The sequence below is a fragment of the Meles meles genome, chromosome 17 (genome assembly GCF_922984935.1).
Source record: "Meles meles chromosome 17, mMelMel3.1 paternal haplotype, whole genome shotgun sequence".
Taxonomy (NCBI): domain Eukaryota; kingdom Metazoa; phylum Chordata; class Mammalia; order Carnivora; family Mustelidae; genus Meles; species Meles meles.
Genome location: NC_060082.1, coordinates 41,810,757 through 41,829,785, shown reverse-complemented (window position 1 = coordinate 41,829,785; position 19,029 = coordinate 41,810,757). Strand labels below are relative to the sequence as shown.

Here is a 19,029-nt window from a genome sequence, read left to right as displayed (position 1 = left end):
AGAAAACCACATTCTTAACTACAACTGCATTGCTCTAGCCTAGGAATTACCAGAGTTAGAATAAATAACAGCCCAGGCTCCCAGAGGAGGTGATAATGCCTGATCTGGGCTTAAAGGGTAAATAGGGGTTTGCTTGATCCCATAACTGCAACAGGAATTGATAAATAATTTAGCAGTGAGTCACACATACACTTAGCTTTAGCAAGTCTTACAAGATCCTCAGGCAGTAGGTATCAGCCTCATCTCATGATGAGAAAACTACTCAAGAAGATTAAGTAAATTTCTCAGGATCCCCCAGTCAGTCACAAATAGAGTCAGAATTCAAAGCTAGACTTGTCTGCCTCCAGAGCCCCTGTGTTCTCCAGGCATTCCATAGAGGGAAAGTATTGCAGGTGGAAGGGATGAGAGGGGACAAGGCCAGGAAGGGGCATGGCATATTGGTGTGAAAGAAGGGGCTCTCTACCAAGCTGAGGAGTGGGGGGTTCATCCTGCAGGTAACGGGGAGTCAGCAGTGTTCTCTGAGGTGAGGAACGACAAGAACAGGTTGATTTTCCAGGCAGACAACTCTGGTGGTAGTGAGTATAGGAAACTGGAGAAGATAAAAACTAAAGCCAGAGAGACCCGGTGGTCTGAGGTGAGGGGTCTAAGAAACTCCCGCTATGCCAGACAGGTCTCTTCAGAATATTTCCATGGCAAGGCAATATCTACAGTCTGTCTTCTTAAACAATGGTCATCTTAAAATTTGGTGAAATGTTTGGGTTTTTTTTTTTGTTTGTTTGTTTTTGTTTGTTTCTTTGTTTTTGGGTTTTTTTTGACAGAGAGAGATCACAAGTAGGCAGAGAGGCAGGCAGAGAGAGAGAGGGAAGCAGCCGCCAAGCAGAGAGCCAGATGTGGGACTCGATCCCAGGACCCTGAGATCATGACCTGAGCCGAAGGCAGAGGCTTAACCCACTGAGTCACCCAGGCATCCTTGGTGAAATGTTTTAAAATAAAAAATTTTATGTGAATGATTTCAGAAAATACATTAAGCTCTATGTTATGTAGTATTCATATTATGTTGTTGCTTAAAGTATCCATTCTATTAAAATAGAATATAGACTTTCTTCTATCACTGGACATCCTGCTAAGACATAACTTACTCACTTGCCCAACTTACTGCTTCTCTTTAAGGAAAGGAAGAGAAATAGGGAGGTTGTAGTTTATATAAGATATGATACAATATAGATATGTACAGTAGCTATGATATAGATATGATACAATATAAATGCAGGATTATAAGGGAGTTAATGTGGTAAGACCAATACCAGAACAAGGGTATATAAGGTAAATTAGAACTTTTCCCAAGCAAACATGCATGCCCGAGGACATGCCTTGCTAACAACGTGGGCTGATGGAAGTAGAGGGTAGAGCTGTAAAATCTTTTCAATAATCTGAGATTTTAGGATAGAATGGGAGAACGTGGGTATGCTGGCAAACATGGGAAATTTTCCTGTCATGTATTATCACACACTGGAGAGCACTTTAGGGCTGCCAAGTAAGATCCGTGTTAAGAAGAGAGTATTTTCAGAGAACCTGGGGAGAAACTGGCATTTTGTTGACTATGAAAAAAGACATTATTAGGGACTGAACTGTGTGCCCCCAAATTCCTACGTTGAAGTCCTAACACCCAGTACTGGTAACCCCACCAGAAGAGAAGATTAGGACACAGACAACCTAGACAGAGGGACGACCACACAAGGACAGAGTGAGAGGATGGCCTCCTGCAAGACAAGCAGAGAGGCCTCAGAAGAAACCAAACCTGCCGCCCACTCCGCCCCTATCTTGGACTTCTAGCCTCCGAACTCTGAGAAAATAAACTGCTGTTTAAGCCCCACAGTCTATGGTATTTTATGATGGGAGCCCTAGCCAACGACTATAGGCATGAAGACCCAAGGCCAGACATGAGACCCAGAAAGTAAGGACTGCCACTTTAGGAATCAACCTAGTAAGAAACTCCAACACGGAGCAAGAGCCAGTGGGAAGTATGGCGACCTGAAGGGTAAGGGAGAACGGAGGACAGCGCGGTGCATGGAAAAGAGAAGGAATGGAACACGGCAAAGAACGCACTGGTAAGTGCGTTGAACCCGTGTTAAACTGCGTACTGAAGTCTCCAACCTAAACCACTTACCACTGAGCTCTACCATCTCTTCACGTGGTTCATACTCCAAGATTCCCTCGCATGTTGGTAACAACACTAGTAGCAGCGACAGGAGAGGTAGTGAAATGGTAAACAATGGGTGTCCAAAAGAGACCCTGCGAGCCACATACTGCAGTCATGGGGGTGGGAAACGGGGCAGGTGGGGAGCAGGGGAGACACTCCAGATGAAAGAAAGCGCCCTCTTTCCCAGGTGATAGCAATAAGAAGTCCCAGGCCAGAGGAAATGACAATGAGAAAGTATTTCCCGTTTAATCACAACTATCAGCTATAGCAAGGAATATAATTTCCCCTCAGCAGTTTGTTTGCCTTTAAGTGGAGCTTCAGAAAGCGTGACAACAGTTGGAGACATGTGAATAACACTTAAAATGTTTCACTATCTTTTCTGGGTTGCTATTCTCATTTATGTGCTACTTCCACCACCTTAAAAGATTTTTTTTTTTTTTTTTTTTTTTTTTTTTTGCCGGGGAGAAGGAGAGAAAAAGGCATCACAGTAAAAGAAGTTAAGATCTCCAGAGCATTAATTCGACTCAGTTATTTGCTGGCTAAATGCTAACTGGGCCCATGGGTGGGTAGAACAAGCACATAATAACTAAGGAATTTTAACTTATACCCCCCAGAGCAGAGGCAGTGGCATCTTTTTTTTTTCTTTTTTTTAAATTTAAATTCAATTACTTACCATCTAATATATTATTAGTTTCAGAAGTAGAGGTCAGTAACTCATCAGTCTTCCAGAGGCATGTGTCTGGGATAGCTGATTGAAGGGTATGGAAGTCAAAGCCTCCAGGATCCAGTGACCCAGCTATCTTAACCCAACCTGTTTTCAACACCTTCAACGTTTAAACTTATTTTTATTGCTACCTACAAAAACTAAATTATTTCTAGTGAGCAGCAACAAGGGAACAGAAGAACACCATATATGTTTTCTGTCTACATCAGATCCCCAAACACAAACTGTGAAGCACACTTTAAATATAATCTTAACATGGATTCAAATAGTTTAAAAAAAAAAAAAAGGAGGCACATGGGTGGCTCAGTTGGTTAAGCGTCCAGCTGTTGATTTCAGTTCAGGTCATGATTTCAGGGTCATGAGATCGCACCCCACATGTCAAGCTCCGCACAGGGAGTGGAGCCTGCTTACGATTCTCTCTCTCAGCCCCCTTGTGTGCGTGCTCCCTCTGTCATGCTGGTTCTCTCAAAAACAAACACATAGTTTGTAAAACAAATAAACAAAGAATGGTGGATCTCAGTGTAAGTTGTTGCAGGGAGATTATTTATTACCAATGTTGCCAAAAAGTGAAGATGGGTTCTAATTCTAACTTTATTCTCTAACACAGGTAAACAAACATAAATTGTAACATTTAGAAAGTAATGGGCAAAACAATGCAGAAAGGTATATGAGATATGAAAACTCCCATTTAAGAGAATAACCATTAGTCTTAACTAAGTCTTCGGAAGACTGTGGAGAGTGAATTCATTGCAGAGGAGAAAAAGATACTTAAAGTCTGAAGGAAGAAAAACTGCTAGTTGGAAGAGCAGTTTTGAAGGATTCTTTTTTGTTTTTAATTCTATGTGGAAAGCTCTGCATGAAGACATTGTACCAAGTTTGGAATACATGTAAGGATATGATGCTTTATTCTTATGATTTATTGTTTCCCTCACTAAAAAGACACACATCTAAAAATCAATTTTTTATATCCATTTATCTTAATTTTCTTTGGTGTAGGACAACCTAATGATTTATATAGATTAGCTCATGATACAATACCCAGGTTCACCCATCAAGTTAATTTTAAAATATCTATATGGCTTTCTCCTTAATAAACTGAAAGAAAATGACTAGCAGAAGTAGGGATAATGGTAGAATAAAATGGTGGAAGTAAACAAAGGGGACACACACACTCTAGCTGATTAGGAACAGCCAGAAAAGCTCAGTTTTCTAAATGTGGAGGGCGCCTGATGCCTGGGCGTCTGGAGCTATGGCCCATTTTCTCCACCTGTTATCAACTGTTTCAGAGCACATCCAACATTTATATGTTCCCTGTTCATTCCCACAGTACATGACTGTGAGAAGCAAGATCAAATTGTATTAATTTGGGGGAAAAACAAAACAATGCCCTAAATCTGAGGCACACTGAGGATTCTGAATGTTAACAGAAGAAACAAGGGGTGGGCACCTGGGGCGCTCAGTCGGTTAGGTATCTGACTCCTGATTTCAGCTCAGGTCATGACCTCAGGGTCGTGAGTTCAAGCCACCCGCTGGGCTCCTGCTCCGTGAGGAGTCTGCTGGAGATTCTCTCTCCCTCTCTTCCTGCCCTTCCCCCACACATGCCCACAGGTACTCTTGCATGTGTTTTCTCTAAACAAATAAATAAAATCTCCAAATTAAAAAAAAAAAGAAGTCTCAAAGGAGAAAAGAGTTAATTGGTTTGAAACTATCTCATTATCAGTTATTTATCATATCTCTATATCCTGTAATGTAACATTCTCCCAGCAGAAGATTATGACCCTTTAAACCAAATATCCCCAACTGTGGTTGTCAACATAGAGGTCTTTATAGAAAAAGAACACTAGATGTGGGTCCATTAAAAATGAACCCAATCCATGGTGTACATAAGGGCACACATTTTAGATCCACGGAGTTGACAGAAGCTTCTCTGTGGCCTCATTGCTAATTCAAAGAAAGCCTTTATTTGGGAGATTATATTCTTGTTTACACATAGTAACAACAGTCAGAAATAAATAGCAAACAGCATGAATAAATTAAAGGTAAGTTGCTTTTAATAGAAATGTTCTTGACAGTTTTGTTCTAGTATGAAAGTTATTTTTCAAACAGTTAAGTTCAAATCCAGTATGGAGGTCTTAAAAGGGAAAAAATGTTAAGTTTCTAGATAAACAAATTTACCATATCCCATTACAAACGTGATTTGTGGGAGGCAAGCTCAAATTATATCAATCCACTCTGGGAGTGTAGGTAATTGTCCATCCCAGGAAAGAGTTAACTGAGCTGGAGCAGAGCTCAGAATTTTCTGAGGCAAGTAGTTAGCACGGTAACCCCTTTGTCATTGGTGGCTACCTCTCCCACATGGGGCAGGAGATAATTTTGGTGTGTGAGGAGGATGCCAGTGCCCTCCTCATCTCCCTTGCTCCTATAGCCTCTGCCATCTCTGTTTATTCTGCCTCAAGGCATTTCCAAATGTCTACGATCAGAGGAAGATGGGAGCGATGGTAGCACTGCCGCCAGGACAGAGAGAGGAAGTCAGAGGACCTGGCCATACATGGCAAAAGAGCAATTGGCATGATTCCGCTGCCACAAACTACCCTGAGCTACAACGGACAATTCCGAGTACAAGTCAGTATTGTCTTCCATGTCACTAAAGTATCTTTCAAATGTAAGAGTTTTGGGAGGAAAGTTGTTTTTTTCCTTGCGTAATCACCACCAACTCACTTAATGTTCTCCTCCACCATTCTCCTTAGTCATGGAGTTCAACAATTCTTTGTTGCTCTCCTCCCCCCTTTTCTTGCAGACCCTCAGTCCCCATTGGTCTTTACTTTCTCTTCTACTTGTTAGACTCCATTTTCCATCATGTCAACCGCACTGTGGTTTCTAGCCTCACCTCTCTGAACCTGTGTGTGCTAGGGTCATCGACTACCAGTTCCGGAGAAGCAATAATTAACATTGAGAAATTGTATGAGCCAGTTTTTGGTTTTTTTTAAAGATTTTATTTATTTATGTAGGGGGGAAGGGCAGAGGGAAAGGGAGAGAGAGAATCTCAGGCAGACTCCATGCAGACAATGGGCTTGATCTCATGACCCTGAGATCCTGACCTGAGTCAAAATCAAGAATCAGATGCTTAATCAACTGAGCCACTCAGGTACTCATGTGTGAGCCTGTCCTTAAGGCACTGGCACCCTGAAATTGGCCATCGTAGGATTATTTATACCATGGAAATTGGTACAAGTGACAGATCAGGGATTCTCCTTTTCCTCATCTCTCTCTATCCCCCAAGATCTGGTTTATTAGTGCACCATTGCTCTGTCCCCACTGTCCTTCCTTTGCCTCATGCTGGCAAACCACAACTTGAGGTCAAAGTAACTGTCTATTTTCTTCATGTATACATTAATGTATACATAATGCCTTTAAGCATTACTGTCATTTATTCAATTTCTTCTTTCTTGAAAACAAATACATTTGGGCTGCTGAGTGTTTCTAGAGAGACTCAGAAAATGCCACATAGTTTTTGCCACTATGAATTCATGATCTCCAACAAAGGTTCAACAATTGTTTTGTGTTTTCTCACTTAGTTCTTCCAATCTCTGCAACATCCGTTCTAAAAGCTTTTCCATGTTCTTTAAACCTCTCACTCTACTATATATTCCCTTCACTCTAGATTCCGCTTAATTGAAATAACAGAAACCTTCAAATGAAATATTTTCAATTTCCTCCACCTCAAACTGCATATTTTCATCCCTGATGATTCCTTTCCTCATTCCCTTCTACTGTAATGGAAGACAGGTCTATTCTTTGGAATCTAATCCTTGGAGGACTGTCTCTTGATATATTTCCCTTTCTTTACCAAATCTTCAACTTTTCTCTTTTGGTGGGCTTTTTCTTCTTATCTGAAGATGCACTGGTCTGGTCTCTATGTTATCAACGCTCATGAGTCTCTAAGCTGTAGTCCCATTGGCCTTCTCCCAGTTTCTTCAACATAACTTACTCCTTCCTACTTCACAGCGTTTGTACAAGCTGTTCCTTCAGCCTGGAATGCCTTATAATCTCAGTTCAAGAAAGCTTTCCCTAAATTGTTGACTGAGTCAGAGTCAGGTTCTTTTGCTCCTTCCCATCATATATCCTCATTATGTCCCTTCTGAGCTTTTGTCTCACTTTGTAATTATACATTTATTATTATTATTATTATTATTATTATTATTATTATTTTAAAGATTTTATTTCTTTGAGAGTGAGACAGAGTGAGAGAGCATGAGAGGGGAGGTCAGAGAGAGAAGCAGACTCCCCATGGAGCTGGGAGCCTGATGCGGGACTTGATCCCAGGACTCCAGGATCACAACCTGAACCGAAGGCAGTTGCTTAACCAACTGAGCCACCCAAGCACCTCTATACATTTATTATCAAGGTGATTATCTAACTAACATTTTCCACACAATAATATGGAAATTCCATGATTTCAGGGAGCCTATCTACCCTGCATTCCCTGGTTCTAGCATAGCGCCAGGCATATATAGCAGGTGCTCAATGAAGAAATTGATTCATTGAAGTTTTTTTTAGCATTTAAAGACTCATCTTTCCCATCCTCCAAAAAATCCATCTCAATCTGATGTCTTCTTATCTCTCTTGTACTTATTCTCTGGCTTGCTGGCCATCTCTTCCACCCCCCATCTCCTTCCCATTCAACCTTCTTAGAAGAGTTGTTTTATCTTCCTTTCTCCATTTCCTCCCCTCCCATTTATTCCTTGAATCATTGGAGTTTATACTTCATCACTCCACTGAAACTACTCTCACTAAGGCCATTAAGGACATCTTTATCATTAACTATTGCACAATGTCTGCTTTTCACTCCTTATTATCTTATATGACCTCTAAGCATTACTGACATTTATTCAACTTCTTCCTTCTTGAAAACAAATACCTTTACCCTTAGTGATCACACTTCACTTCTCTTCTGGGTTTCTTCCTACTTTCTCAGTCTCACTGGCTTCTACTTCTTTTCTTCACATGTTAATGTCCCTATCCTCAACATTTCTTTCTGCTTCCCCATGAGAATCCACCCACTCTCATGGTTTCAATAGTGGTGACATCCAGCCTACTTTCTACCCACTTACTTGGTATTTCTATATTTTTAGATATGAGACTGTGGAGTTCACTTATTATCTTCCATCCTGTTTGTTCCCTTTGCAGTGTGATTACTATCAAGTTGCCTAAGTAAGAATTCTGAATGTCATCACTGGCTTTCTTTCCCTGTCCTAATGCTCACATTTAATCACTAAGATCTGTAAATCTATCTCTTGAATATCTCTCGAATCTGTCATTATATCTCCAGCCCATAACAGATACTCTGGTCACTTCTCATCTGGATTACGTAAACATCCCTGAATTGGTTTGTCACCAATACCTAATCTTATCCCTTTCAACCCATTCTCCACACAGCAGCCAGAAAGTCCTTTCTAAAACAAGCCGCTGATTATTTCTGCCTCTTACTTAAAACACCTCAATGCTTCCCACTGCTCCCGGGATTGGCTTACAGGGCTCTGCACTAGCAGTCTGGCTCCTGCTTACTTTGTCTTCTATTTACTCCCTTCATTTCCTATTCTCTAGTCACCAACTACCATTAGGGTTTTCTTACCTCTGGGCATATTCCTTTCCCCTGCCTCAGATACTCCTTAACTCCTGCTAACCCTAAGTCTTATCTTAACTCTTGCTTCCTCTCAGAAGTTCTCTTACATAGTTCCTGCACACAGCTGGCCCTTCAGAAATGAACTTCCTTTCCTAACTACCTTGTTTTAGTTTGACATCAAATTCGGAAGTTTTAATTTTGCTCAAATTATTTCACTAATAAAAATCAAATGAAATAGGCTGATTTCTATTTTTAAATATTCTTTTATGAAGATCTACCAACAGACTATTTTGAATGATGTGATGAACTTTGCTACTAATGAGATGCACCACAAATGTGGCATTTGCAACATTATTCCAAATAAAAATGAACAGGAAGGAAGGAAAGAGAGAGAGAAAGAAAATGAAAGAAAGGTGGATGGAGGGAGGGTGGAAGGCAGGGTGGGAGGGAGGTAGGGAGGAAGGAAGGAAGGAAAAGGAAAGGAAAGGAAGAGAAGGGAAGGGGAGGGGAGGAAGGAAGGAATGAAGGAAAGGAAGGAAGAAAGAGAGGGACAGACAAAACCTGTTTTTCAGTCTTTGGAGAGTAATTCTCTCACGGAGTTTGCATGTCCATAGGTATATACCGTCCTCTAACTTCTACTATAGGTGTTTTACTCTTCTAGTTTATCCTTTTGTTTTTATCAGAGCAATGTCAGCTAAATGAATTCTATATAATTAAAACACTCAAATTTTTAATAATATTTCATCATCTTTCTACATAGCATTGAATTATACGGAGAGGCATGAAATGCTGAATGAAATCATATATGATGTCTAATATCTCAAATCTTTGACCAAGAAGAACAGTAATTTCATCAATTCAACCTAATACAATATAAATGATGTTGAATTATATAGAAAAATAGGCAGATCAAGAATAATTATAAAGGTTATCTGTATAAGCACTTGACTATCTATAGATAGATAGCCCATTCATAAATTCTTATACTTTATAAAAATATCAATTTACTTAGCAAGTTTAAGACTGTCCCACAGTATAGAGGCTGGGGTTTTTTGTTTTTGTTTTTGTTTTTTTAGTTACTGAATTCCTTTTAAGAATCTAATGAAAGCTATAGATCACCTTACCAAAACAAACAAAATGCTCATATGCTTGTGTCAAGAAATTTGAATTTCTACTGATTTCGAGTCCATGAAGCCAAGATTCAAGTTTAAGAAGGTCCACAGTAGCAGAATGTTTAACTACAAGTAACACCTGAATAATGATATTCAACAAAACCAGAGGAAGTACAGGATATTCATATATTAAGTAAGGAAATGACGCTTCAAATCAAGTCTGATGGGTCAAAACAGTTTCCGATTTTAACCTAGCTGAAACCACAGGTGTAGGAAGATAGCAGAAAAATTTTAAACATGTTAGTTAAATCAGAAAAAATAAACACAAGAACATTTTTGATATTTAATATTATACAGGTTTTAGAAGAATAAAGTTATTTATCTAATCCACTGTGGTTTATTAATATATCTTGTTGGTACACACACAGAAATAAACCACGTATGGAAGTAATAAGTTATTTTATCTGCAACTCTTACGTCTATTTTAAAACCAATCAGTTCACTGAAATCACTCATTACCTAGTTCTTACAAGTTAGAGGGAAGTGATTCATCTTGCTGGATAATTTAATGAGAACAGGTCCACTAAAAAAAGATATAATCATATACAAATACTAACTGTGAAAATAATTAAAATCAAAATTTTTTACTTCTGATATTCTGTCTTTAATGTCAAGGCTGTAGATAAGAAATTGTGAGGGTAACTTTCCTGCCTATTCCATACCTGCAGTCACCTCTGTCTGTGAATGCTTTGCCTGACGCACAGCCTTGGTCTGTAAATCCATCATTCCCTAAAACCTGCAGGTGCCAGCATATTCTGCTACAAGGACGGCATGACGACTCACATCCTTAGCACACCCACACTTCCATTATTCATTGCCACACCTCAAGCTCCACAACCTCTCACAAGTTGCAGCACATCCGAATGGGGAAGAGGGCGGTGGTGTGAACGGTGGGACAGACCTCGGTGTTTTTTCAAAACGCCAAGCTGTTGCGAAATTGATTTAGTGGTTATGACTATCTTTCTGGTTTGAAGATTTTTCTTCAAGAAGTTTAAATGACACAGAATACAATACAGTAGTAGAAGAGGAAATATCAGAGTATATCATGTTGTTTAAGGGTATTTCTTTAGATATGTGTGTGTGTGTGTGTGTGTGTGTGTGTGTGTGTGTGTGTGTGTATGGTCACGGTTTTGATTTAAAGCTATTTTAAAATGTAGGTCTCAAACCATAAGTGACTCTTAATCTCACAAAACAAACTGAGGGTTGCTGGGGGTGGAAGGGAGAGTGGGGTGGGGTAATGGACATTGGGGAGGGAATGTGCTATGGTGAGTGCTGTGAAGTGTGTAAACCTGGCGATTCACAGACTTGTACCCCTGGGGATAAAAACACATTATATGTTTATAAAAAAGAGGCACCTGGGTGGCTCAGTAGGTTAAGCCTCTGCCTTCAGCTCAGGTCATGATCTCAGGGTCCTGGGATTGAGCCCCGCACCAGGCTCTCTGCTCAGCAGGGAGCCTGCTTTCCCCTCTCTCTCTGCCTGCCTTGCTGCCTACTTCTGATCTCTCTGTGTCAAATAAATATATAAAATCTTAAAATAAATAAATAAATAAATAAATAAATAAATAAAATGTAGCTCTCAGTTGAAAAACAACTTCCTTCAGGTTGGAAACCTGTGCTTCAGTTCCAGCATGATCCCTGGATATTGTACTACTTCCGTCTCTGAGTTTCATCTCACATCTGCCTCACAATCACTTTATAAATTAAAATGATATCCTGTGATACAAATCAATATACAAAACTGTTGTATTTCAATACATGAGTAAGAAACTACCAGGAAAAGGAATTAAGAAAACAATCCATTTTATAATTGCATCAAAAAATATCTTGGGGGGCGCCTGGGTGGCTCAGTGGCTTGAGCCGCTGCCTTCGGCTCGGGTCATGGTCTCAGGGTCCTGGGATCGAGTCCCGCGTCGGGCTCTCTGCTCGGCGGGGAGCCTGCTTCCCTCTCACTCTCTCTGCCTGCCTCTCTGCCTACTTGTGATCTCTCTCTGTCAAATAAGTAAATAAAATCTTTAAAAAAAAAAATCTTGGAATAAATTTAACCAAGGAAAGATCTGTACACTGAAAAGACATTAAGACATTAAGGAAAGAAACTAAAGACACAAATAGGAAAATATTCCGTTTTCACAGGTTAGAATTAATATTGTTAAAAGGTCCACACACCCAAGGCAATCTATAGATTTGATACAATCCCTATCAAAATTCCAATGGCATCTTTCACAGAAATGGAACAAACAATTTTAAAATTTGTATAGAACCACAAAAGATCCCAAATACCCAAAGCAATCTTGAGAAAGAAGAACAAAGCTGAAGGCATCACACTTTCTGACTTCAACTATATTACAAAGCCAAAGTAATCAAAACAGTACAATAGCAGCATATAAAAAACAGACACACAGATCAACGGGATAGAACAGAGAAGCCAGAAATAAACCCATGCATATGTGGTCAATTAACTTACAACAAAGGAGTCAGGACATACTTTGGGGAAAGGTAATTTCCTCAATAAATGGTGATGGAAAAACTGGACAGCCATATGCAAAAGAAGGAAACTGGACTACTATCTTATACCAAACATAAAAATTAACTCATAAAAAACTTGGACATAAGATCTTAAGCCATAAAACTCCTAGAAGAAAACGTAGGTGATGATCTTGGTGATTTTTTTTTTGGGATTTGACATCTAAAATAAACATAACAAAAGCAAAAATAAACCAAGTGGGACTACATTATACTAAAAAACTTTTGCACAGGGGTGCCTGGGTGGCTCAGTCAGTTAAGTGTCTGACTCTTGATTTCAGATCAAATTTTGATCTCAGGATTATGAGTTCAAGCCCCATGAGTTTAAAAAAAACAAACAAACAGCTTCTGCACAGCAAAGGAAAGCCATCAACAAAATGAAAAGGCAACCTATGAATGGTAGAAAATATTTGCAAACCATATGTCTGATAGAGTTAATATCCAAAATATATAAAGAACTCATATAACTCAACAGCAAAAAACCCAAACAAACTGATTTAATAATGGGCAGAGGACCTTAACAGACATCTTTCCAAAGCAGACATACAGATAACCAACAGGTACGTGAAAAGGTGCCCAACACTACTAGTCATCAAGGAAATGCAAATCACAACCACCATGAGATGTCGCCTCACATCTGTTAGAGCAGCTATTATCAAGAGAATAAGAAATAAGGATTGGCCAGGATGTGGAAAGAAGGAAACCCTTGTGCAGTTGTTGGTGGAAATGTAAATTGGTGCAGCCACTATGGAAAATGAAGGTTCTTTTTTTTTTTTTTAAAGATTTTATTTTATTTATTTGTCAGAGAGAGAGAGAGAGAGAGCACAGGCAGACAGAGTGGCAGAGGGAGAAGCAGGCTCCCTGCGGAGCAAGGAGCCCGATGTGGGACTCGATCCTAGGACGCTGGGATCATGACCTGAGCCGAAGGCAGCTGCTTAACCAACTGAGCCACCCAGGTGTCCCGAAAATGAAGGTTCTTAAAAAAATTAAAAATAGGGGCGCCTGGGTGGCTCAGTGGGTTAAAGCCTCTGCCTTCAGCTCAGGTCATGGTCTCAGGGTCCTGGGATCGAGTCCCGCATCGGGCTCTCTGCTCAGCGGGGAGCCTGCTTCCTCCTTTCTCCCTGCCTGCCTCTCTGACTACTTGTAATCTCTGTCTATCAAATACATAAATAAAATCTTTAAAAAAAATTAAAAATAGAACTACCATACAGTCTAGCAATTTCACTTCTGGTATTTATCTGAATAAAACAAAAACACTAACTTGAAAAGACAGTATGGATCCCTATGTTCATTACAGCATTATTTACAATAGCCAGTAATGGAAACAACCTAAAAGGCCACTGATGGATGAATGGCTAAAGAAAATGTGGTACACATGCACGATGGAATATTATTCAGCCACAAAAAAGAATGAAATCTTGCCATTAGGCACAATATGGATGGAACTTGAGGGCATTACGCTAAGTGAAGTAAGTCAGACAGAAAAAGATAAATACCATATGATCTCACTTATACATAGAATCTAAAATAACAAAACAACACAAAACAGAAATACCCAGGTTCAGGGATACAGAGAATTGATTGATTGCCCGAGGCAGGGGGTAAGGGCTGGGTGAAATGGGTGAAGGGAGTCGAAAGGTACAAATTTCATTATCAAATGATGACATTATTCATTATAAAATAAATAAGTCATGGGGATACACTATACAGCATGGTGACTAGTTAATAATACCATACTGCACTAGGAATGCAGAGCTCCAAAGTTCTTACTATGGATGGTGACAGAAGTTAATTGGACTTACTTGGTGATCATTTTGCAATTTTGCAACTGAAACTAATATAATGTTATGTCAATTATACCTTAATAAACATGGTGTCCTGTGAGTACTGTTTTATGTATCTAAGAAAACATTACTCTCCTCAGATAATACAAAAACAAAAAACAAAACCCGAAACAAGACCTAAAAACAAAAAAACAAAATCAAATAATTCAGTATTACTTAAAATAAAAATTCATGTCTATCTGCTCATGTTCACATAAATCATTCTGGTTGCACATGTTCATTCCAGAAAGTCAACCCAGATCATAGTTTGAACTTATTTCCTAACATTTTAGGTTTCTGAGTCTTTCAGATCCCGTGTTTCCGGTTTGACCACTGTTAATTGCCTCCATCCTCTGAGGAGCTTCATAAATTGTTTTAGAAAAAATCTTTCCCTATACATCTCACAATTCTGGATCATTTGCCTGCATTTTCCATTCTCATTGACTGTCTGATGCTACCAAATTTCCCTTAAAGACATTTAACTTTCCATCTTACCTATACCTCCTAACTCTCTCATCTCATTCTTAGAAATGAATGTTTTATTTTAACAGATTCCTATAGCACTGTTCTAGTTACAGTACTTGGATAGCTCTGGAACAATCAAAGGCCGGAGCCTACCTTTCAAACATACCACCCACAAAATTCAATCAAAGCCACCACAACCACTGAAATGTATTTTCAAAGTCTACAGACAAATCTAACTCATGCTTAGTCATTTGGCCCAGCCAAATAAAATAATCAGTCTGGAAGGCTTTACAAGTTTGCATTTCGGGATGAAGATTCAGAGGTCTGTTTTGCTTAGTATCTTTGGAAAATGATTTTTTGAATATAAAATTCACTTGAAAGACAATATATTTTTTTCTGTTCAGTTATTTACGTTCAGCACTGAATTGTACTTTTTGACATTCAGAATTTACTTTAAGTTAAATAAAAAACAACAGTGCTAGGGGCGCCTGGGTGGCTCAGTGGGTTAAAGCCTCTGCCTTTCGCTCAGGTCATGATCCCAGGGTCCTGGGATCGAGCCCCGCATCGGGCTCTCTGCTTGGCACGGAGCCTGCTTCCTCCTCTCTCTGTCTCTGCCTGCCTCTCTCCCTACTTGTGATTTTTATCTGTCAAATAAATAAATAAAATCTTAAAAAAAAAAAACAAACACAACAGTGCTACACCAAAAAAGTGTTAGGGCAGGTATGATGCTTAAATGAAGTATGTGTCAAAGCACATTTTAAGTAATGAGTTTACTAACCCAATGGCAACTCAATCTTCTAATCGCCTAATCCAAAATCCACGGAGTCATCTTGACTCCTCATTTCCTCTCATACTCATGTGTAATATATCACAAAGTCCTTTTGGTTCTCTTTCAAAATATACTCAGGTTCCAATCACATCTGTCTCCATTAAATCACTCTGGTGAACTCTATCATTACTTCCACCTTTAACTTTCCAGCAGTCTGTTCTCAATACAGTTAGCACTGTGATCCCCTAAAACCTCAGACAGATCGTATCACTCTACCACTCAAAACCCTGCAAGAGCTACCCACTTCACTCAAAGTAAAGCCTGAATCCTTCAAAGACCTACATTTTCTGGCTCCTTGTGAGCGCTCTGACTTCCTTGTCTATTACTCTCATTTTCATTTACTTCACTCCAGCTACATCGGCCTTTTTTGCTGTTCTTCGAACCCACCAGGCATGAGCCAGCCTCAGGGCCTTTGAACTAGCTGTTGCCTCTGCTGGAACGCTCCTCCCCTAGACATCTGTGTGACTAACCCATCTCCTTCACCTTCTTAATGAGATCTACCTACTCTGACTACCTAGTAACAACTCTAACTTTCCTTCTCCTTACTAATCCAGTCTTGCTTATTTTGCCCTAGTTTTCCTTTTTTCCTAGCCACTTATCACCTTCTAGCATATTAAACGTATTATTATGTTAGTCATTTATTGTCTGTTCCCTTCTGCAAGAATATAAGGTCCGTAAGACATGGGATCTTTGTCTCTTTGTTCAGAAGGGAAATTTATATTTATGTCATAGTTAGGTAAGAAGATTCCCTGGTACATTCCAGAGGTACAAGAATTAACATCAATAAATTGGTTCCAAATCTTTAAAAATGTGCTCTCTCATCTTGATACCATAATTTTCTGGATAGAAATTTCCATATCAAATTATTTTATAAAACTTGTTTAGTTTTATAAAACTAATCTAGGAGACATAAGATAAGGAACAATATATCCATGACCATTTCGCAGATGTGGGGTGGGAATGGGCAGATGAAAGCTTTCCAAGTCCCTTGGAGGAAAGAAAGCACTGTCTAAGCAGGCTTTTCTTGCTTTGTCATAAATAATCCTAAAACAGATGGCCAAAAGCTAAATACTAAGTCTGCGGCTATGGAAACCACTATCACAGCAGTCCATTCTAGAGCCCTACCTATAAGAAAAGTGTTTGTCTTCCTATTGTTTCAATCTGAACCAACTAACTTTCACTCCAAGTCCTACTGGAAGGTACTAGACACATACCAGCCTCACAGAAATGTCTGGGAGAGACTGTTCATATTCAGTATCACCTTAAACATAGTCAAAATCCAGCAACGTATAGAGAAAGGGTTTTATATAATTGGCCATGTTCTTTCTGCATTCAGGTTCTGTCTTTATTATATATAAATCCATGTACCTTACCTTAATGTTGCAAGCCTGCTCCATCAATCTTCTGGCATTTTCCTCTGCCCTGTATCTCTTTGGAAGCTGAACTCTGAAAAACTTTAAAGCACCTTCAAAATCAGCCTGCAGAAGATCTTCCTTTGAGGTCTGCAAAATAATCCCAAGAATCATCATTACATTTTAGCCTGCTTTCAGGACAAATACACTGAAAAAAGAATTTCTAGTTTCCTGACTGCTTGTTTGTAGCTAAGATCTAGCTTAGTTCCACAAGTTTTTAGGAACAGATTTCTAACCTCTTTACTATAAGCTGAAATAAGTCACCATAAATCCTGGGCAGGATATAAGAATTAATTAGTAGGCTAACATATTTAATTTACATAACCTGAAGGTTAGAATGGTGGATCCCAGCAAAGCTAACCATGTTATAGCTCTGAGGGAAAGGAAAAAAAAAAAGCCAGAAAAGCAAAATATGACTTTAGCTTGCTGGGCAAGTATTTTAAGGATATTATTAGCAACTTGGCTGAAGACATAGATAAGGTAATCAAAGCATATTAAAATTATATATAATGAATACCTAATGGTACCATTTTAATGGTACCCCCAAGGGCCTTCCAACTAATGACAACAACAGCTCAAGAAAATAAGAAATTGATCCCCTACCTTAAAGAATGCTATGAAAAAGTAAATGAAGCAAATCCCTTAACTAGCCAACATCTTATGAAAACTGTTTGCAGGGCGCCTGGGTGGCTCAGTGGGTTAAGCCGCTGCCTTCGGCTCAGGTCATGATCTCAGGGTCCTGGGATCGAGTCCCGCATCGGGCTCTCTGCTCAGCGGGGAGCCTGCTTCTCTCTCTCTCTCTCTCTGCCTGCCTCTCTATCTACTTGTGATCTCTATCAAATAAATAAACAAAATCTTAAAAAAAAAAAAAAGAAAACTTTGCAAAATTTACTTCTTCAAGAAATAACTACTTAAAAATAAATAGATGCATGCATAGAAAAAAGATGGAAACGAAATAAAAGGTTTCTCTGGATAGTGGGATCATGGGGTTTTTTTTTCCCTTTATTTTGCTGTATTTTCTGCAGTAAAGATTTTTGTAATAAGAAAAACAATAAGGTGCGCCTGGCTGGCTCAGACTTTTGATTTTTTGGGGTTGTGAGTTTAAGCTCCACAGGGGTGTGGAGTCTATTAAAAAAAAAAGAAAGAAAAGAAAAAGAAAGGTCGTAAGTATTTTAATAAACAACTATAAGCAATCTTTGGCAAACACTGATACAACTTAAAGATTAAGCAGACTGGGTACACAGAAGTAAGCCAAAGAGAAATGAGATGTTTTACGAGTCAGAAATGAATTGTCATAAACTTCAGTAATAGGGCTCCTGGGTGGCTCAGTGGGTTAAAAGATCCCAGGATCATGACCCCAGAGTCCTGGGATCGAGCCCTGCATCGGGCTCTCTGCTCGTCAGGGAGCCTACTTCCCTTCCTTTCTCTCTCTGCCTGCCTCTCTGCCTACTTGTGATCTCTATCAAATAAATAAATTTTAAAATCTTAAAAAAACAAAACAAAACCTCAGTAATAAAATGAAAAAACAAAACAAAACTAACCAGGATGGCTAGAAATCATAGAACTATGCGCTTGTTCTAAATATTACTTTATTTAGATTCAAATATAGAGCTGGTTAACCTTAAAGGCTGTTCTGAAAGAGTATAAGGACGTCGGAGAAATTCCTGCTCTTCACAGGCCGTGAGTCGTCTTCAGCACCCTGGTCCCCAAACCATTAGACATGTCCATCGCTTAGGTGAACCACCGCACTAACCCACTAACTGGTCTCCCCGTTTCTGCTTTCGTTCCCCACAGCCCCCTCTCCTTATCAAAGCCAGATGATACCCTTTCATGTCACGTGGTTCTTCTGTGTAACGCCCTCCGGGGGCTTCCTACTGTGCTCAGAATAATCCAAAATTGTGACCATGGCCCACAAGACCCTTCAAGATCTGGAGCCCCTGCTTTCCCCTCCAACCTCGTCTTGAACCACATCTCCCTACTGTTCTCAAGCTCTAGGCACACTGGCCTTGTTCCTGTTTTTCATACACACCAAGTTCATTCCTAGCTGAAGGCAACTGCCTTCACTGTTCCCTCTGCCTAGATAGTCTTCTCCTAGATCTTCATAAGGATAGCAACTTCCTGTGATTTCAATTTTTAGCTCAAATGCAAAAATCGGAGTGAGGCCTTTCCTGAGCACTTAAATTCTCCCCCACCCCCAGCCCACCAAGTAATTTTCCACCAACGCATTTTCCCGTTTTACATCTGTTTCCTCCTAAGGAAAG

The 19,029-nt window shown here is 39.5% G+C and overlaps 1 protein-coding gene across 5 annotated transcripts in view; it reads right to left on the bottom strand.

The window, feature by feature from the left end:
- The window catches only part of RABGAP1L (RAB GTPase activating protein 1 like), a 762,787-nt gene that overhangs the window by 138,657 nt on the left and 605,101 nt on the right, over positions 1–19,029 (bottom strand). For all 5 annotated transcript variants that reach the window (XM_045983134.1, XM_045983136.1, XM_045983137.1 and 2 more), the window contains one exon: positions 16,730–16,858. In XM_045983134.1, coding sequence (XP_045839090.1) covers positions 16,730–16,858 — 129 coding nt within the window. The remainder of the gene's footprint in view (positions 1–16,729; positions 16,859–19,029) is intronic.